Source organism: Apaloderma vittatum, unplaced genomic scaffold (assembly GCF_000703405.1).
Source record: "Apaloderma vittatum isolate BGI_N311 unplaced genomic scaffold, ASM70340v1 scaffold11811, whole genome shotgun sequence".
In the NCBI taxonomy this organism is placed as follows: Eukaryota; Metazoa; Chordata; class Aves; order Trogoniformes; family Trogonidae; genus Apaloderma; species Apaloderma vittatum.
Window position 1 is genome coordinate 9,695 of NW_009700818.1, and position 21,732 is coordinate 31,426.

Genomic DNA, 21,732 nt, shown 5'->3' on the forward strand with positions numbered 1-21,732 from the left:
GAAAGGATTGTGCAAAGTGACCAGTCTTTTGTGATCTGCCAGATCTTACCTGGTGAGCGCAAAGCTCACTTTGTCCACGCTGCTCAGTCCTCTGCTGTTAGCAAGGGGCTTGTGTGAGAGGGGGTGAGGCCTTGTGGTGACTGGAGGTGGCTGTGTAGGTCCTCTCTCGTCCCTTAGACCCAGCACAGGGACCTCTGTCCAGCGAGCCAGGAGCTTTTGGTGCTCGCTGTTTCAATATATGTAACTACTACGTTTGCTGGTTTTCTTTGGTTTTTTTTTTGCTTTTTTTTTTTTAATAGTAGTGAAACATACTGCAACTTCCTCTCTTTATGAGAAGGAAGAGGAGGGTCAGTGGTTTATGTGGAGGCTTAATTTTTTTTTTACCAGGTTTAGGGAGATCTAGTTAACTGTGTTGCTTAGTTTGAAAAGGAGGAAAAGAGATCACTTGATCGGTCAGCAAGACCACATGACAAGCAGCTGAATGTAATTAGGTGGGTAGGGTGGTTGTGTGGGGCTGGCAGCTTTGCACGTCAGTGCGAATTTTAGAGCTATAATTCTGAACTACACTTCTTTTTTCTTTCTCTGCTGATACAACCTGCAGATGAGAAAAGGCTCTTGCATGACTATGGTATTCAAGAGATCGCAACTGTGTCAGGAAACTCGTCACTGAAGTACTCTTGGAAAACTACAGATCCATTTGTAGCTGTTAAGCATAGGTATGTAAACACTTTCTCTTTTTTATTCATTTTCATAAGATTTATTACATTGTTTTCCTTGAGCTGACAGTTGTGTGCCGAAGGTTCCTCTGTTAGGAGCTTTGAAACAATGTAGCTGTGCTTTTCCACAAACTGACTGAAGTGTTTCCGTTTTGAGAGACACTTCATCATTGCTGCATCCTCTTGTTCTAGAGGGAAAAGTAAACTTTGAACTGGGAGGTATGATCGCTTATGTAAAACAAGCTTTGAGTTTAAGTGGCAAAACTGCAGCTGTTTGGTATGCTATTGGTCATTGCTTTTTCTAAAGCAGATTTAAAGACAAAACTGGATGAGTTTAACAATAAGATTAAAATAAATGACTGCAGTGACCAGCATCTGGACACAGTAACGAGAAGATGCCCTTTCTGGTCCCAAGTCATCAGCCTACATTTCCTTCCGTGTTAAGTCAAACTTGTTCTGGAGTTAGAAGGTGGAATTAGACCTTTGATAGTTAGGTGTACTGCGCAAATACCATTTCATAATACAGAACAAAGCAATGCAGTATTTTTCAATGTTGTACTGCTTGAACTTTCCCCCCTCGTTTATTCCTGTGTTCTCATATAATGATAAACTGTACTTAGTAAAACAGGGCTTTAGAATGGTGGGTTTTTAACTGAGTTGTGCATCAATGTTTTTTAGGTATACTAAATGTGTTGGTGCTAAAAGGAGTAAAAATAGTGTGTTGCCCAGTCTGTTATTTTTAATCAGCAAAATAAATGGGACTGCAAGGAGCCATGGGAGCTCACCTGGTTCACATTCCTTGTTCAATCGTATAGTAATGGTGTTGATCTTCAAATTAATTATGGTAAAGGCAATACGGGGATGGGGTTTTATTACTGTGCTTTGTATCTCCTCTGGAAGAAACTCAAAATGTACATGCCCATCTGCCTAGGTCATTCCTTGCCACCCCAAACATGAATTTGTAGTGAGGCATCCTTTCTAGCCCATGTTTTTGCCAGCATTTTTCTAATCATGGACCAAAAGTCTGTTTTTTGTAGACTGTAAATAACCAAGGACTGTAAATAACCAAGTTGTTCAAAGACCAGAAAACAGTATTCTCCTCCACTTCCATGGGAAGGTCACAAGGCTTTCCCAGGGTTTTAACTGATGTCTAACATAGGGTATCTTAGGATGATTTTTCTAGTCCTGATCATCATGCATTGACTTGTGTTTATGAGAAAGAAGTGACAGATTCATAAATGTAGTTAAATAAGTATGTCTTCTTGCTGTTTCCTTACAGACATCCTCAGTGTATGAAAAAGCTTATATAAAGTAACTGGGAGGAAGGATTTTTGTAAGCATTGATGCTTGACTTTGTGGTTTTGTTTTATTTTGTTTTGTTTTCCCCCATGTGCTGGATGGATTAGTTGTCATAGCTGCTTCATTGTAACTTACTGATGTATAATGCTTTTCAATTATTGTGTTGTATGTGCATGTTGAACGTCTGTTACAGAAACAATTTCTAGCATGTTTTAAGGCAGTGATTTCTAATGGCCTAACTTATTTGAGGATTGCATTTGCTAATGCTGGTGTTCCAGTGTATAGAGCAAAACAATATTCCAGCATGTGATGCTGCCCCCCTTTCCCTGTCAATACTCCCAGTGGATTTCAGTATGTTTGGTTTTTTTTTTTTTTCAGCATGTCTTTCATTTACAACACCATCTTTAACACAACACCCTTAGTAATTACGCGTGGTAAAGACAAACTAGGAATCTAATTCAGCTAGAATTCTATAAAGATGTTACTAAGAATGACATCAAAGAGAAAAATTTTTTTTTGCCTTTAAAAAAATTGAAAAAAGGTCAGCAAAAATTCTGAAACGATACAAAATTTAAAGAATTAACTCAAAAATCTGAAAAACAGTTAATGGAAAAAGACCTGGAACATATCCTAGTCAAAGGGAAGTAGAAGTAACTTTTTAAGGAGAAAAAGTTAAGATAACTTTTCTTTGGTCTAAAATGTTTGACTTCATAACTAGGAAATAATACAGCTCCTGCTTCTGGATTTTGTTTAAAAACTGTGCCATGGGGATAAAGTTTCTTTAAAAGAACCTCAATTTTTGTGCATTATGGTGCAACTGCTGGTATAAATGGAAGCATAACTGGGATCTTGGTGAGTTGGGAATTCTCTGGTAGCGAGTGGGTTGGTGTGTATTAGCATAGCTCCGCTATAGGCACTGCAGCTGTACTGACAGTGCTTACAGATTTTCTTTTTTCACAGACTGAATTTGTTTTTACCGGCATCTTGTTACTGGATTTTTATTTCCTTCTGTAGGAAATCATATGCACATTTTAAAATCAGAATGAACACTGCAAGCCAAAGTCAGCCTTTTAATAGTAGATGACACAGCAGCGCTTGCTTTAATGATTCTTTTCAAATAGAAACTCTTGTTGGACAGTGTAGAATATAAAAAATTGCAAATCATTATATGTAGTTGCTTTGTCAGTTTGTACAAGGCTTTTGGATTCTTCATAACTATGCAAAGTTTTATACGTAGTTTTAAGCCAAGAAAGCACAGTCTGAATCCACTGTGGCATGAGAACTACACGTGTGTTTTTTAACACAGTTTTCTACAGGGAACTTGCACTGCTTGGATCAATTGGAACAGTCTGACTGGCAGTTTATTTTCTCAGAATAACTTTGTATATTTTTTCTGGAACTTGAGTTATAGAAGTGGTTGTTCAGCAAGCTCACTGCTGCTAAGCCATGTATTAGCTGTAGCAGAAACATTCCGAATAATAATTTTAACTGAAGACTTCTGTGGAGAGATGTGGGAGATAGACTGTTATTGTAGGACAGTTAAAGTGACACTTGAAGAACTATGTCTGCATGAATTGTTACGAAAGAATTCTGCAGGAGGGCACATACAGGATGAAAAGCTGGCAAGAGCTGCCAGGTTTCAGCTGGGGGTGCTACTCTACAGCCATCTTGGGCCTTCCGTCAAGCTGGGAATAATTAAATAAATCAGACGGGCAATCTGTGGCTTCTGACTTATGATTCTTTTTGCTTTCCTTGCAAGGCTCATGCATACCTCCATGACAAGAATTAGTAAGAAATTCTACTTTGTTGTGCTGTTTACCTGAGCAGGTTTTGCTGTATACCAAGATATAACTGTGGAGCAGTAAGATAAATAGTGTTAGCAACTCAGGTTGAAAAACAGCAGGCATTCTGAATGGAAGCTTTGTGTTGTGCAGTTCAGCCTGCTTAATCGGTGCTTCTTTTGAATTATCCTTTCCTGAGGCTCTAGAAAAGAAGCTGTGCTGGGATAGAAATTGAAGCAAACATTTTGCCAAAGCACCGTCTGAATATTTTGACAGACTGCAGAGCCTCTAGAGAAAGCTTGGACGGTGTTAATACGTGCTGCAGTTCTGGAGCTCTTCGAGTGGAAGATTCAGTGACTTGTTGCAGAAAGAAAAACAACACCAAAATATGTAGTTTTAGCTTTGCTTTGTTAGAAGAGTTTAAGAATGATACTTTCGAGTCACAAGCGTGCTCCAAAATGACTGTGTCTCACTGCCACAGATCAACGTTAGGGCTTTGCTGTCGCGCGTTAGTAACTTCCTGAAGAGAAGAGGTTGTGGGCTAGTGAATACCACCTGGCTCTGTTTCAGGCAGAAGTGGTATTTCATTATGTAAATTATGCCCAGAGTAATCTCAGCAAGTTTTTCCTAGCTTTTTCATAACATATATGAAACATAGAAGCATCATATATGCTTGTTATTTTCAGACGTGTTTGCTAAAAAATCCTGCCCTGTACTGCCTGAAAATACCCCTCTCAGACTGTAGCTATTGCAGACTCTGGAATCAAAGGTTCAGTTCCTTTCTGAGACCTCTTAAGAGCAGATTATTCACAACTGACCCGTCTCTCCATTTCTTTGAAGTGTCATGCTGCCAGCCTGCAGTCCTCTGCAGTGGTTGCAAGCATGGTCTGGAGTATGACTGGTGATCTCAGCAGCTGCAAAGATACTTCTGTCAAGATTTTGTCATTTTTAAGTTTGGGAGAAATGAATGCTGGCTGTGAGCCTTAGTTTTATCAATCTAGGTACATCCTTCCGTCTTTATCCATGAGCACAACTTACCTGCTTAGCATCTCTGGCCCCTGTATTTCCAGGCCAGTCACATTGGATTTGAGTTTAAGGAGTAGGAGGAATAACCTTTTCTAGTTTACTGGGCAGGGTTTTTCTCAACTGACAGTTTTCCTTGCTTTCCCACAGGTAACTATAAATTTATAATTTTGCACTTTTTGCTAGATCCATTTAAGAAACTCTTCGGACTAGGTATTTCCACACATAACTTACTATTCCTAATGTCATGCCTGATATTCATAGGTTACAGAGATTTTCCAACCCACTAGAAATGGGTAGATTAGTTGTTCAGTCAATAACTTTGATAACTCATCCATTTTCTGAGGAACAGGCTGTTATCACTGATGGCTGGAAGTGTGATCTGACGCATCAGTCCTGCTCCAAAAGGCCGTGGTGCCTTATGGTTAGCTGTTTTCATTTGGCAGGTGTACACAGATTAACTTCTGACAGACTTAAACATCTTTGACTATTTCTATGTCATCTAAGCAATGAGAAACTTTTAACTTCCTGAGGAATAAGTGGCCAGAACGGCACATAGGAAATGTTGCATCCACCTGTTATTTGTTGTCGAACTAAATCAAGTAAATTGCACCAAAAATAAGAATTATTGCAGTGTTTTGGAAATGCAGTAATGCTCAGGAATGGAAGCAACTGTACAAAAAACAAAAGTAACTTCTGTTGCATCTTCCAATCAAAAACCAGAGTTAACGAGGAGCACAATTTACCTCCTACGAAAAACAAGAGAAGCAAGTGTCTCCCGGTCCAAAGGATGAAAAGGTGGATTAAATTCTGCACTGAAGTTCTTTCCTGCCTCACCCCTTTGCATGCTTTCCCACATCGTGTTAGGTAAATGATGCAGTTTTATAGTCCCATTTGTATCATATTTGTGTGTTTCACTTCTGTCTAACAGTTAGTAGGAGGCATCTTCAGGTTGTCAGTTGCCTGACTTTCTCCGTAGACTTTCAATTGACCTAATCATGATAATTTATTATTGCCAGATTATTTCCCTCTAATGCACCATATATCTTCTATCCTTCATAAGCTTGACGTGTGACCTTTTGAAGAATCATTGTCTATGTTCCAGGTATCTGTCCTACAAAACAAAGTGGAAGGCAGCTGAGAACTTTCCTGCCCTGGAGGAGGGAAAAAAAAAAATTTTTTTAAAGAAGCTGCAAATATTTTCCTCTGGCTGTTTACCGTGTGTGCTTTAATGGCCTTAAGCAAAGAACCTGGCCGGACTAATGTGCGTTGCAGCCTACTGAATCGCCCGTATAGCCAGAGCATAAAATATAATACTTCCTTTAGCATGAGTCCATGCACATGCTTTCCCTGAGGTGTTGCTTCATTCGTATGAAATTGCTTCCTTTATCAGATTTTAGATTTTTAACCTTTTCTTACTCCCTTTATTCTGCTTTTTCATGTGTCTACTTGTTCTAGCTGTCTGCTGGAGGTTTTTGTTATCTCCAGGATGCTTAATTCTTATGATCCTGTGTGATTCTTATAATCTTCTCCTTTATCTTTCAGTGGCTATGCACTCTTTTTCCTTACCCTTCTGGAGTTGGAATTGTTGCTGAATGAGTGGGTGGGCAAACTTCTGGATACTTCCCTCCTCTGTGAATATGACCAGCTTTGTGGGTGAAATCCTGGTGGCTCCTGTGTTGACTGAAAGAGTTGGAAACTGTGTAAATCTATGTAAGACTGTTATTCCTAATTCCTTGGTACTGTTAAGAGCAGGTACACTGTGATGTTTCAAATGTTAAGGTTAGGCTCTGGGTAAACTATGAGCAGAATCCCAAAGAGGTCAGAACTGTCACATCAAGAAAGGATGCTGAGCATTGCTCTGAATTTCCTGTTTGTAAGTTAGTGAAAAAGCATGGCATGTTAACTTGCAAGGCATTGTGGCTTATGGTATTTATCAGAGGAACAGCTGGGTAGTTGAGTATGGAGAAAGTAGTATGGAGCTATTTTTAAAAAAAACCACACAAAAACAAACAGAAGAATTATTTACTTTACTTTTCCCAGTCTACTCTGGAGTTTATTCACACAGTACAAATGTTTGCTTCACTGCTACAACTTGAAAGCAACTTCTGATGAGTGTTCAAAGAGGTGACTTGGGAGGCAAAAGCTCTTATTCCCAGGAGGGGGACAGGTAGTCTGGGAGAGCGCAACTGTTTTCATCAGATACCATTGCAAATCTTTTTCTTCTCTACAGTATTTTCTTACTGAGAAGCATGAATATGTTAGAAGCTGATGAAGGAATAGAGATGGTGCTGTGCTTTTTGCAGAGAAGGTGAAACTGCACCAAGATCCTTCCAGATGGGTGATGCTGGAATATTGCCTGCAGCATTCCTGGTTTTATTTTCCATTTTTTTTCCAGTTCCATTCTGTCTTTCATCCCTTTAAGCCATTCTTTGAAATTCAGCCACCTCCTCATTTGTTTAGTTATGCTGAAATGCGTATATAGTTGCAAAATTAGCTGTTATTTCCTTTCCTCGTTTCTCTGTTCCCAGTTTCCCCTGTCTTTCTGGAAACAAAATCCAGAATCTGCTATTTCCTTGCCTGGCCTCTTGTGCAAGATTCTCACCACATCTGCAGACTTTTTGCTTCACCTACTCTTTTTCTGTCCCCTTTCTGGGTAGGATCATGATTTTATGCCTCACATCTCCCATTATAACTCATTCTCAGAGTGCTTTGTGTGCCTGTCAGTTCTTGCTCTGCAAAATTCTGCACTTCTAGCAATGCTGGCAGCTGGTAAAATGTCCTAGAGCACTTTCAGTAGAAGTGACACCAGTGTTGAGCAGCAAAAGCCTCAGAGCCTATTTTATTGCATGTATTTTTGCAGACTCCTATGTGTATCCTGAGCATTCTTAATATTACTTAGATTCTTTGAAGAATGACAATCCTTTGACATTGATCCTACAGTTCCTTAGAATTCCTCTAGAGTTAAAATGTTAAGTGAAGCAACTCAGAGTAACCAAAAGATAAATGCTCAGAACAACCGAATCCCTTCCTCTCATTTGTGAGAAAAAGAAGTGCTTTCATTTTTGTTATAGAAGTTGCAGAAAAGTCCCAGAAGTCGCAGAAAGTGCAATTCTGGGCAAAATTAAAGCAAGTCAGGTCATATATTTTTCTGAGAAAAAAAGTAGTGCAGCTCAGAATACTTCAGTAAAGTGCTCATGATTCTCTTTCCCCAGCATAGCAGTTACTTGACTTCTTAAAAAATTGTTGTCATAATTTGTTTATATTACATTTGTACATATCTGGCAGCTTTTAGTCAAAGGCACTTCTAATAAGGTATGACTAGGCAGGAACATGGTTTAAGCTCCCAGTCCCTTGTTTCACCAGAGGTGGCAGGTGTCTGACGGTGACCAGTTCTGCAAGCGTTAAGGTGCTGCTGAAGCCTTAGAGGAGGGTGAGGCCATTCGCTACGCTTCACCCACGCTAGGCAAGAATGTGGTTTTTGCTTTGCTGTAGTGCGTTGGGAGTGCTGGTATGACCGGATTACTGAATTTATTCCTCAGAGGCCCAGATCGCTTTCTCGATGCTTCTGCTTTAACAGATCAGGTGACGTATGAAACTGCTACTGAAATTGTTGAAGTCTATACAAGATGTAAATCTATGAATGGAGCTGAACAGCTGTGATCCATACGCTGCATCATTAATACATTTTTGTGTAAAAACACTTGTTAGGAACAATATAATTGTATTAAGGTGTGTGGGTGATTTAGCAGGTACTTTGGATCTGCTCCTAGGTAGGTAATGCAGAAATTTCTTCTGAAATGCTGTTTGCTTCTAGGAATAAATGGGACATGTGAACTGTGTAGTCAGTCAGGCAGCACCCTCCTTAGACAGGGAGATGAGGCACACCCCTTTATCTCTGAGCACCCACCATGAATGCAAACAGGTGACACGTAAGCCTCTTGGCTGTGTGCTGAAGAGGTGGTGCTAGAAAAATACTCCTACTGGAAGTACTATCTCCAGCGTGCCCTGACTATTCCCTTAGCAGAGTTTGGGGTAAGTGTTATACTTTACTTCAAATTCATGTGTTTGAGGACTGTCTGATTAAGAGGATGTTCAGACTGCCTGAATTTCACACTGTGCACGTGTATGTGTGTACACATTTTTATTTGCAGCTCAATTATTTTTTGTGTTTGCTTTTTGTTACTGTGTTTTTGTTTATTCATCTCTTTGTGCCTTCTTACTTTTCCCTTCTTGCCTCCATCAGCTCTAGCAGCACAGGAGTTGCATGTTCTGTGCAAGGCCAGTTCAGAAAACATATTCCCTGTCCCCATACCACACAGGGGAAATCCTGCATGCCAATCCAGTTTCCTTAATTTTGTACAGGAGCAGCACTGCCATACTCTTGAGTGTTTTGGAGGCAAAAATACGAGTCTGTTAACATTGATGCCTTTTAATGAGCCAGTACCTTGGACTAGGAAATCCATTGAACAAGAGCAGCACTTGCTTTGCAGAGCATCCGTCCTTGGCAAGCCACAATCTGGCTGTGTGTGTGTATGTGTGTATATGGAGGCTCCAGAGCAGCAGTCCTACAGGCACAGCTTAAGTGATGGCTTTGGGGGTCCTGTCAGCAACGGAAAAGGCCAGTGAGGTTTTCCCAGCACTTGCTTATAGACCCTGTACATCTGCATGCTAAGTGAATTGCAAAGCCAGAGCTGAGTGGGATTTAAGGAGGGGTTTACAAAAGGCAAAACCCTAGAGGGCTTGATGTGAAGTGTAAAAATGTGTCCATCAGTGAATTTTTTCAGCCAAGGAGTTCTTATGCTTAGAAGCAAGGTTTGAGAATGATCATACTAAAATGAATTCAGTATTTTTTTTATTTTGATTACCTGATATAAAGCCTAATATTAAAAAAAGCGCAAAATTGTAAGGAAAAAATGGGATGGAGTTACTAAGTAACAGGGCCATGACTTAAAACCAGGAGGTTTTTTTATGAATATACTTTGTTTTGAATATATTCTTATTTCTGTTATGTGGAGCTGGAAGTGTCTGGGTACTGGGACTGCAGGTCTCAGAAGTAGAGGGTGGAGATCACTTTTTAAATATTTGTTCAGGGAGGAGGACAAGGCTTAAAACTATTATGAAAATAGCTCTTTGCATGTCTCCAAGGATAGGTTAACTGTGCAGGGTTTCACAAGAACCACTCCCTGGAGATACCTGAATAATAGATTGACATTATGGGGTGCAGTGAAAGGTGTGTGCGTTTCAAAGGCCTACTGAGAAAATTTCCTTCTCAAGCAAGTCCTTCAGAAGACATTTTTATGCCCTTTCTGTGAAGGGCTCCTCGTCATCCATTGGTCATTTGCCAGTTGTACCAGCCATATGCAGAACTGAGGTTTAAGTGGTCCAGATGACGTGGCACGTTTGTCCAAACAGATGCTCTACACATCGGATACGACCCTAGGACTACCTTTAGGTTTTACTTCCCCAAGGTCTAACCTTGACCGTTCTCTTCAAACCAGACCTTTTACCCAGCTCTGTCCAGTGGCAGGGTGCAGCTGAACTGTAATAGTTTTTTACAGCTTTGTGGTAGTTTGACCCTGGCCAGCAGCCAGGTACCCACACAGCCACTCTATCACCCTCCCTTCTGTGCTAGATAGAGGGAGAAAATATAATGAAGGGCCCATGGTTTGAGATAAGGACAGGGAGATCACCTGCATCTACTGTCCTGGGCAAAACAGTCTCAATTTTGGGGAAATTAGTTAAATTTATTAAAGAACAAATTAGAGAAGAGTAGCGAGACATAAAACCCAATCTTAAAATAATAACACCTTCCCTCCATTCCTCCCTTCTTCTCGGGCTTAATATCAATCCCAGTTTATCTACCTCCTCACCCTGAGCGGTGCAGGGGGACAGGGAATGGGGGTTGCAATCAGTTCATCTGATGTCATTTCCACTGCTCCTTCCTCCTCCAGGGGAGGGCTCCTCACTCTTCCCCTGGGCCATTGTGGGGACCCTCTCATGGGAGACGATCTTCACACACCTTTCTCCAGTGTGAGTCCTCTCACAAGAGACAGTTTGTTGCAAACTGCCCCAACGTGAGTCTCTTCATGGGGTGCCATCCTTCAGGGGGAAACTGCTCCGGGGCGAGTCCCCCACAGTGTCACAAAAGTTCCGCCAGCCAACCTGCTCCGGTGTGGGCTTCTCTTTCTCCACGGGCTACAGGCTCTGGCAGCAGCCTGTTCCAGCATGGTCTTCCCACAGGACTACAGCCCCCTTCAGGCATCCACCCTCTCTGGTGTGAGGTCCTCCACGGGCTGCAGGTGGACACCTACACCCCATCACACCCATGGACTGCAGGGGGACAGCCTGCCTCACCGTGGGCTTCACCACAACCCTGAGGACTCTCTACTCTGGTGCCTGGAGCACATCCTTCACCCTCTTCTTCACTGACCTTGGTGTCTTCACATATTCTCACTCCTCTGTCTGCCAGTTGTTGTGTGGTGCAGTTCTTTCTTCCCCATTTCTTAAATAGGTTTTCACAGAAATATTCCTAACCTATCATATGATAGGCTCAGCTTTGGCCAGCGGTGGGTCTGTCTTTGGAGCCGGCTGGCATTGGCTCTGTCAGGCTTAGGGGAAACTTCTAGCAGATTCTTGCAGAAGCCGCCTCTACAGCCCCCCTGCCACCAAAATCTGGCCAGGCAAACCTCATGCAAGCTTCAAGTAGTAGCTCTCACACCCTTTCTTCCTCCATAAGGTCTTGTGCAGAGCACATGATAAACTAGCTTTCTTACAACATAAATTAGCAGCCATTAGGTGACACTATCACTTGTATCTGTTACTAAAAGTATGTTCTGTATGCCTATAGCTCCCATCTCTAATAAAATACCAACATGACAAGGCAAGTACTTCTGTACAGGTGAGACAGTAAAGACATGAAGGTACCTTCTCTTTGTATAATATACTGGCCATAAGACTTGCATTTAAGCCTTTTTAATTTAGAGTTATTGAAGCTGAAGGAAAATGTATTTGCGTAGAGGGGAAGCTTACATAGCCCTTTGCCCTTGAAGAACATGTGAGGGCAAAAGAAACATCATATACGAGACGGAAGTCCGAATCAAACCCAGTCTTTAGTAAAAACCTCCTTGTTAGCTTTCAAAAATATTTTTCCTTCCTTCTAGTGTATTTCGATGAAAAGAGTTTGTAGAGCTACAAGGTTGACAATATGATTTTTACTTTATTGGTTTTTTCCTTCCCCAGCAGGGGGAGGTTTTAAAAATGAAACAAAACCTCAGAAACCCCTTTTGCTGGCATGTATGAGTGTGTCTAATGGATCAAGGCTTTTAATTTCCTCTAAAAGAATTCTTACATCACTGTATAGATTGCTGTTCAACTTGCTTACTTGAATATGCTGCTCCTTCGGGCCTGTGTAGTGGATGCAGGCTTGCAGTTGTGGTGTATTTATATAAAGATCTCACTCATTGTGGTGGTTCCCCTCCAGTTTTCTACTGTACTGCAAAACTGTGTATTAAAAAACAACAGTGGAAAGGATTAGCTGGCTGTGGTGCGGTAGTGAATGTCAACTAAACCCCCTTTCTGCAAGGTTTTACTGTCGTTGATGGCCTAATGTAAACCAAGCCTTGGCTGGGGAAAGGGAGACTATAGAAAGGGAAACTAGAAATGGCAAAAAAGTGTCAGATGCTTTCCACTGACTCTTTGGTTGGGGAGCATCTGAGTGTAAATCTGACCATTGAGTGCGTTTGATTGTGGTAAGTCCAGTCATGACTAAGCTAACTGATCACGATTCTGTCTTATAACAAAGAGTGTAAGGTGAAGCTTTAAAGATGGTTATGGTTTTGGCTTAATGATGCTGATTGACACCTTGAGATAAAGAGTTTGTTCCAAACCTCAAGCTGTGAGTCGATATTCAAGAAATGAATTGTTGATGTGCTGTTGATATAAACTACTGCAGTGTTTGACTTGAAATGAATAACTTTGTCTAGTTCAAGCTACAAATAGCTCCAAAAATACCGATCTACAGTCGAAACAGCAGATTTTACCTTTTAAAAAAAATTTCATTTAATTTCATTTAATTTTAATTAACTTTTGTATTTTCGTATCTATTTCATAAAAAGCAATTTAATGCCAGTTTTATGTTGCTTTTAGGATGGTTATTTTAGGCTTATCTCTTCATGCTCATGTTTTTGAACACAACATAAGACAGCTCTCTACTGTTTGTTTTGGGGGAGGAGAGGCTCAGTAACTACTCAACAAGAAAGTACTAGTGCACTTACATTGGTCTTTCTAGTATAAGTGACACTTGCCAGTGATTTTTGTTATGCATTTTAGCTGTTATTTTTTCAAAGACACAAAAAGGATAGAGAGAAATTTCTTAAATGTGTACAGGCCACAGAAAAAACGTGTATGTTATTTAATGGCAATTCATGATCAAGATTTAGTTTAAATGGTTAATTGGCGTATGAGAAAAACTTTAAAAAACTTTGAAAATCAATTTTCTAAACAAACCAAACAAAAACCCAACAAACCCACCACCACCACCAAAATGTTTCTTAGTTATTTTTCTTCTTCATGTGAAGAAGCTTTTTCAAGACTAGAAGAATAGCTATTAATAGAAAATTTTAATTTTTATTTAAATATAGTGGGCAGCTTGGAACTGATTTTTGGCATATGTTAGTAATGTCACAGTGAAATGAGGTCAGGATTGTTGGTATGTTTAAGTAGCTTTTTGCCAGCTTCCACGCAGATTAAAAACAGTTTTGCAGTTCATGTTCCAGATATCTTGAATACTTTGAGCTTGATTTTCAGTCTTTCCTGTGAAAGTTAAAAGTCTTTCTGGTAGGAGGAATAAGATAAAATTTACTATGCACTTCTTCAATTGCAGCTGAATTTGATATTGATAATTAGCATAATTGAGAGTTTAAAGTGAAATGTGTGTAAAAGGCTGCACTGGTGCCGCCACTGCTGGATGCTTTCTAGTTCAAGTAGTCATTTGTATTTTAAACATTTGTCAAAAGAAACTTTGCCCAAGTTGTTGACTAATGAATCCTTTTTACTTTGCTTTTTAAGGTGTCTTCTGAATTCTCACTATGTCTGATGGGGACTATGATTACCTCATAAAATTTCTAGCACTTGGTGATTCTGGAGTAGGAAAGACCAGCCTTCTTTACCAGTATACAGATGGCAAATTTAATTCCAAATTCATCACAACGGTGGGCATTGACTTTCGAGAAAAGAGAGTGGTGAGTTTTCATAAATAATTCGTTACTTTAAAATGGTATTTGTCTTGGTGATGGCTAGAATCTATTTTTTAAAAATCTGACCTGCCAATCCTTATGTGTAGGCATGCAATCAAGTAGCTACTTAACCTTGTGACATGAAAATTATTTTGTTTTACATGGTTATTTTTGTCATTGTTGTGTGTTGTCCCATACCTATTACCCCAAAGTTAAAGTAAGAAGAGCTGTTCTAAGCAAGCACTTCCAACTGCTCAGCAAGCCTTGGTGAGTGTATTTACTCTGAGGTGTGCACATAGTACCCGCAGTAGCACTTTGATTGTTGAATCTCTTCATGGGGAAGGATTAGGCTCTATTAACAATGGTTTTGCTGTTTGTGAAATGAAATGGCTAATGAACAAAGACTGTAATGTTGATTTTAAACACGTTTTAAAACATGTGAATGAAATGGCGTAGTACGATATATAGTGCTGGTCTGGCTTCCTAAGCAGTTACCACTACCAGAGAATTGTGAAAAATAAGGTAGGGGCTTTTGTTCTTAACCCTTGAATTGTTGTTAAATTTGATATGAAGCTGAGCACTGCATTATGATAATCAATGGGATGCTGGTCCTTACAGCACTGAGAAACTGAGTTGGCACCAGTTCTTTTTCATACTTATGTAGAAGTTTCAGTGTAGTCTAATGTAGTGTTTCAGTGTAGTCTAATGATTTGCCAAGTGTCCGGAAATCTTGATGGTGTAGTGGGCATTGTGCAGACCAGCTTTTGATGGATGACGTGCACCTCAGTGGTACAAGGAGTAAAGGTCTTAGTGAAATGTGAAACTGGTCTCTTGAATAATCAAAGCATCATAGAATGGTTTGGGTTGAAAGGGACCTTAAAGATTATCTAGTTCCAACCGCCTGCCCTAGGCAGGGACACCTTCTGCTGGACCAGGTTGCTCAAAGCCTCATCCAGCTTGGCCTTGAACACTTCCAGGGAGGGGACACCCCCAACCTCTCTGGGAAACCTGGTCCAGTGTGTCACCATCCTCACAGAAAGTAATTTCTTCCTGACATTAATCAAAATCTACTCTTCTTTCAGTTTGAAACTGTTAACTGTTGTCCTATCACTACACTTCCTGATAAAGAAATAAGTTTTTATTCATTCGGAGGCATAGTAAACATGGTGTGGTTTACTTGATCAGCATTTTTAGTAACTCAGGATAAGATTTAAGTTTCACAGCTTGAATCATATAATCCGCAAACTCAGGAAGTTTATATGTTTCTAAAAATACATTTGTAACTCTGATAATCTTAGGTGTAACGACAGTTGAAGGTAAAGATGACCTAACATGAAGCATTCTAAAGAAGAAATTAATCTATTTTTGTCTGATCTTTTCAAGCTAGCAGATGCCCTTTTTTATATTTTCATGCTGAGTAAACTCTTCATCTTTTATTATTATCATCCAATTTCTGCTTTTAAAGCTATAATATGGTAAGACCTGCCCTCAATTTTTTTTCAGCAGTCTTTTGGCAGTTAAGAAGAGATGCCATTATCTTTGAGTATATTCTGTTTGCTAATGAGGTTCTGTTCATGGTACAAATACATTGCCATATTGCATGATCTGATTATTGCTTTATTATAATTATATTTTAATTTGAACATGATACAAGACAGTAGCAAAAACCAGAAAATCAAAATACTACAATTAAGCTTTTCTAATTAGGATTAATGGCCACTCTAAATATCAGTTTGGAGTCTGTAGCCTACTGGATACTGTTTCTTCCAGTTTCACTTTCACCCATATTTTTAAATAGTCAGTTGGATGCAAAGTTAAAATACAACCTATATTAATTTTATCTTATAAAGCAAAGGGATTGAGTTGTAGTTGAGTTCTTTGCATTGGCAATGTTAGTTTTTCTGCATTTAATGACTGAATTATCAGTTATTTTGTGTTCTACCAAGGGCAGACTGCCAATGTTCAGTCTTTCAAATTTGCCTTTTCCAGGTGTATAGACCCAATGGGCCAGATGGGGTTGGTGGCAGAGGGCAAAGGATACATCTTCAGCTCTGGGATACTGCAGGGCAGGAAAGGTATGTTCCACCCCCCACCTAGCAAGTAAGGCAGTTGTCATCAAGCTAAGTGCAACTGGAACTGAGTACATGAATTCTCTTTATCGATTATTACACTGTAATTACATGACTCAAGATGGGAATGTGTGCTTACATTAACAGTGATGGAAAGTTTCTTATGAATAACCATTAAATTACAACTGTAATTTACAGCTGTAGAACACTGAAACTGCAATTGTTGCTTTTTCTCTTCTGGAAACTTTCCGTTTATTTTTTCAGGGCAAATGTGTATAGATGCTTTTAAAGCTTTTGCTATTTTCAGTCCTCCTTACATTTTTGTAAATATGCAGAGGTCTAGGGAAAGTCAGACAGGTGAAATCACCTTAAGGGATTCTCTTCTATTTGGCTGTCAAAAAACTAGCATCCTAGCGGTTGGTAGACTTCAAAGAACTGATGTGTACGGGGGACAGATTTCTGTTTCAAGTTTGAATTTCATTCTTATTTTAATTCACAGAATCACAAAATGTCAGAGGTTGAAAGGGACCTCAAAATATCATCTAGTCCAGCCCCGCTGCCAGAGCAGGATCACCTACAGTAGATCACACAGGAACATGTCCAGGCAGGTTTTGAATGTCTGAATCTTGATCAAGTCAGACTTTATAATGGAAGACTTTGTCTAAAGCTTGTGAGAACGCTTGAGTGACAGGTCTCCTTGGCCTCCTTAGGCCTTGATTAGACCGTATGGTTAGCAATTCTTGTGCAGTCCCCTACATGAGCAAAACAGTTTTTACGAATATTTCATTCTAGTTAGTTCAGTCTTCAATTACCTCAGTTTTATAACCATATACAATTATGTTCTCACAGTAACTTGTCAGATGAGCCAACTAATTTCACTTTGCTGGTCCAGGTTTCGTAGCTTGACAACAGCTTTCTTCAGAGATGCCATGGGGTTTCTTCTACTCTTTGATCTGACAAATGAGCAAAGCTTCCTGAATGTCAGGAACTGGATAAGTATGGCATTTCTTTGGTTTTCTTTATTTTTTTTATCTTGTTTCTTTGCATGGGCAGAGAGGGGACTATGACTGTAGATACGGACTCTTACTGAGAAATTGAACTGAAAATAATGGTTTCTTATAGCTTTCTCAGTTAAAAAAAAAAAAGTAAATGTTGAATTCATAATTGTAATACCTGCTAGTGGTGGCTTCTAGTGCTTACCTGAAATTCAGCTCTGCCTACTAACTTGAATCTTAACATATGTAAAAGCAGTATTTTCTGTCTTTCAAAGAGTCATTTTCCTGAAGAACTTGGTATCCCCTGGAATGTGGTGGTGTTCTTCGTGAGCTTTATGTATGACAATAAGCTGTGACCCCTATTCCTGTTGTTGCTATTAGGTCAGCTACAAATGCATGCATACTGTGAAAACCCTGACATTGTATTATGTGGAAACAAGAGTGATCTAGAAGACCAGAGAATGGTGAAAGAAGAAGAGGCTAAGGAACTTGCAGAAAAGTATGGGTAAGTAAGTAACTTCCTTCCAGTTATTGCTGTGTTTACAGCAGAATGAATTTTTTTTGTAATGCCTTTTTTTGTGTAGTGAAAGGTTACTGTGAGAATAATCATTTTAGAATGAGTAAGTGGCCAATATAATACCTTTTTTTCCTGTTAGAGGTTCATTTTTTCTGCATTGCCTAAAAATTCATACTTGGTATTGCAATAACCTGGCACTGGAGATTGACCAATCTTCTTTCCTTGGCAGTAAATAAAGTAATTTTTCACAAACATTCTGGAAAAGAGGTAGATTTTAGCTGGCGAGGCAAGTGAATGATGGGGTTCTAATTCTTTGCTCTTGCCTGTGCTGAGACTTTCTGTGGGGTATAGAAACCCCAGGTCTCTTACAAAGTGAAATCCGAAAGAGCATTTGCTGAGGTGATGAGTGTCATATGAGATTTTAGGTAAAACAAAAATAACACCAAGCAGTAATATCCTAATTTACAAGCTGAGTTGTTCTGCAGGAGTTTCTTGTAGGGTAGCCATTGTCTCTGGTGTGGCCATGGAAACATGGGGCCTCAGTTTCTTTGAAAGCCTCGGGACTTGTGTTCAGAGTCTCCTCACAGAGTGCCTTGTTCTGTGAGTCTAGTCCTGTTGTGCTGTGCTATTTCTTATCACGCAGTCTCAAAGTAGCTTTACTTGACCTTGAAGAATCATCAGAGGCAAATCTGATGCAACCTATTAGAGACAAACAGGTTTAGTGCTTTAGTCCACATCACACAGACAATAGCAAACGCATATGATATTTCAACCACCTGCTTGTGAAGAAACAAAAACTTTTTAAACAGCAGCAAAAGGCATGTGGTAGTTTCTTAAAGATCTGAAAAGGATCACTTTGCGTGTGACTTCTGGAAATAACATATGAAATGTTTATCTTCGTGGCTGAAAATGCCTACTTAATTTAGGAACAGGGAGCTAAAAGTCAAAGTATAGATCATGTCCAATCTGTAGGCAGTTACAAAGTTCTGTGCCGTGTAGAGATGCAACAGGATAGCTGCTACATGTCACTTGCTTCTGAGGAGAAGCAAGATAAATCCTGCTGCAGCGAACAGTCTTCTGGTAACAAAAGCATGAGATAGTGAATATCCTTTCTGTGGAAAGGCCTTGATGGGTAAGTGATGTATTTTAAAAATGATTGCAGGAGACCTACACACTGAGACAATAAGATAATATTTTTGACCACTCATTGACTCTTGCAAGTTAAGAAAGAAATAATTAATATTATGAAGTGATTCTATCAGTTACTTGGGGAGTGACACTAATGCAGCCGCTCTGGCACCACCCTCTGGGGAAGCACTAAGCGCAGAAGGTTAAAAACCGACAGTGTCGCCATTGAAACATCCTGATGCACAAGAATGAATGAACAGCAAGGTAACTTTCCGTGCCAAGGGGCTCAGAAACTTTCATTAACAAAAATGTAGGTGGTCTGAGCAGAGATTTATTTTTTTCTCCTCACATAAGAGAGTTTGTAGCTGAGGTGTCAACAGAAGAAACAGTCACCTTTTGTAGTGATAACAGTAACACTTTCTGAGTCTTTACAGCCTTGCCTGCAGACAAACGTCCATACAAGTGGTCCCTCTCTTGCAATGACTCCCTAGCTCATGTAGATAGAAATCAGCAAGAACACTTAAGCACACAAAGCCATATAAAGTAATTGGATCTCTTGTGGGTAACGGAGCTGAAGTAAACAGCCCTCAGGAGCGTAGCTTTGGGAACTTACACTGACCAGTGCCTCTGTAAGTTGTGGACTCTGTGATGTAAATTAAAACTTAGCCTTCTGCCCTATCTACAGAGTCAGCCATTCCATCAATTTCTTTTGCATTTCAGACCACCGACCACTTGGTGTGTTTCTGCTACGGAGTAGCAGTAATGGTGCTGTGTGATTTTTTAAGTATGTGGCAGCCGTCATCTATTGTTTCTTCACCTATGAATAAAACCTGTCTGATGTAAGTTTGTGGGTTCTGTCCTCTGCAGAATACCGTATTTCGAAACCAGTGCGGCTAACGGGAATAATGTCAGCAAAGCCATTGAAACTCTGCTTGACCTCATTATGAAGCGCATGGAACGGTGTGTGGATAAATCGTGGATCCCAGAAGGGGTAGTGCGCTCCAATGGGCACAGCTCTACAGAACAACTGAATGAGGAGCAAGAAAAAGGCAAATGTAGCTGTTAAGTTAGCCATGATTTAGAGTATGTGATAAAGTATAGTACAGTTGCAGCTTAACTGTTTCATGTAGGGACAAATCACACTGTGTAGTTATTTCATGAGCTACAATTAATGCTTTATTCTAACATCAAACAACATTGACCTTTGCTTGCAAGGTATACTGTTCATTAGTGATTGGACAGAGGTTTAATTTGGTGTAGCACTGGATTTTCCTCTAATTCTCGACTTTTGGAGGGAAGGGAAGGAGAGGAATTTTCATTACCAGACTTAGAAACATGTCTCCATATAAGCAACGAGAAAGGGTAGGCTTCTTAGTTTAAAGACTTTCAGTTGTGCTTTGAAGGCTCCATTAACTACACAGACCAGTCATTCAGGTATTTGGACAGCTCTTAGTCTCTACTAACAGCAAGCTTACCAACATGGTTCGTGGTGTTGAACAGAAACATTTGATCATTTCATCAAGCAACAACAATCTTGAAGAGCAAATCCTGTATTTTCCACAAAAACCTGAGTAGCTTTTCCTCACTCTCTGAAACCATCATTTTTCAGTAATAAAAACCAAAAGAAAGCTATTCTATATGGAATAAAAAACTACAGCAAAGCACAGGGGTGCATATGTAGAGCACTTTGGGTATGTCATGAAATTGAACATGTAAACTACAACTGTACTATATAAAATATATCCAGCACAGCCTAGGAGACCTCTTGACATCACCTGATTTTCTAGAACATGCATATACATCTATTTATATGTAAACAGCATAAGTGTACATCTGTTAGGTTTCTTTTATGTTACCACTCATGTTTTAACAGAAATGTAGGGCAACCTAGATGTCACCAAAATTTCAGAGCTAGTGCTTTGCACTAAATTCGTTTTACCAAACACAGATTTGGAATGTTTCTTCAAGTTCGGATTCCAGTTAATTATGATTGTCTTCTGGTGAGATGCAGTTAAGATACCATTCTGTCTAGATCAGTATTTCTATAAATTTATAATGCTAATTTTATTCTGCCAGCCTTTGCATCCTGTACATCTTGAGTATCGTATATTCATTCATAGCTTGTTCATTTCCTTTAAGTTGTATTTTAAAAAAAAATACTCCCATACAGATCACATCAATGTCAATTTTGGTTTCAGTGGGTCATGTTACTTTTGGATGATTTTTATTTATTCATACTTAAGGAGCAATCAGTATTTTTGGGTTTTATTTCCAGACTGATTTCTAAGATGTGCCTACCAACCTTCTTTTCTACAATGACAGAGGTTGTATGATTGTAAAGTATTGCCAATTAAAGTCATAACATGCCAAATTCAATCTTGTTACAGACTTTCCACAGCAGTTTGTTTACAAAACTCCAAAGCTATTACTTCTTTAGAAATTTTATATTTATTTATTTAAATATTATAAAAACTGCAATAGGAAAGCATTGATACCAGTTGTGAACATGAATTGCAGCATAACAATTTTTTTTGAAGGACCAAAAATGTTTCTAGAACAGGAGCTAATAAGAAAATAATATGTATTTGGTGTAGCCTCTGGTTATATTAATAATACAAGAATAACTTTTAAAACTTTGTTCTTAAATATTTTACAAAGTAATGAATTGTTCTTTAATAAACACAACATGTAAGTATTAGATTTTTATCAAAACCTACACAGGATATTTAAAAAGTGCAATATAATTTGACTGGGGCTAGGACAGAGATTAAAGCAATTTATATTGAATAAATATAGGGTTGGGTTTTTTTCTATTGTACAATACCAGAATTCTAAAATGCCTGTGGACCGGAGTTACTGTTGTTTAACTCAGAGTGCCTTCTGAAGTTACTGTCTTGTTTCTGACCAGTTGGAGTATCAAACTCTGCTGTAGGACACAGTGCACTTCAGTGTATTTCAGTGTTTGAAT

General features: G+C 39.3%; 1 protein-coding gene across 1 annotated transcript; it reads left to right on the forward strand.

The window, feature by feature from the left end:
- Positions 1-594: 594 nt before the first annotated feature.
- RAB27A (RAB27A, member RAS oncogene family) lies at positions 595-19,924 on the forward strand. The gene is made up of 6 exons (XM_009878886.1): positions 595-716; positions 13,889-14,061; positions 16,045-16,130; positions 17,017-17,120; positions 17,501-17,624; positions 19,632-19,924. The coding sequence occupies exons 2-6, from the start codon at positions 13,909-13,911 to the stop codon at positions 19,828-19,830; spliced, it is 666 nt and encodes a 221-aa protein (XP_009877188.1). The 5' UTR covers positions 595-716; positions 13,889-13,908; the 3' UTR covers positions 19,831-19,924.
- Positions 19,925-21,732: the final 1,808 nt, after the last annotated feature.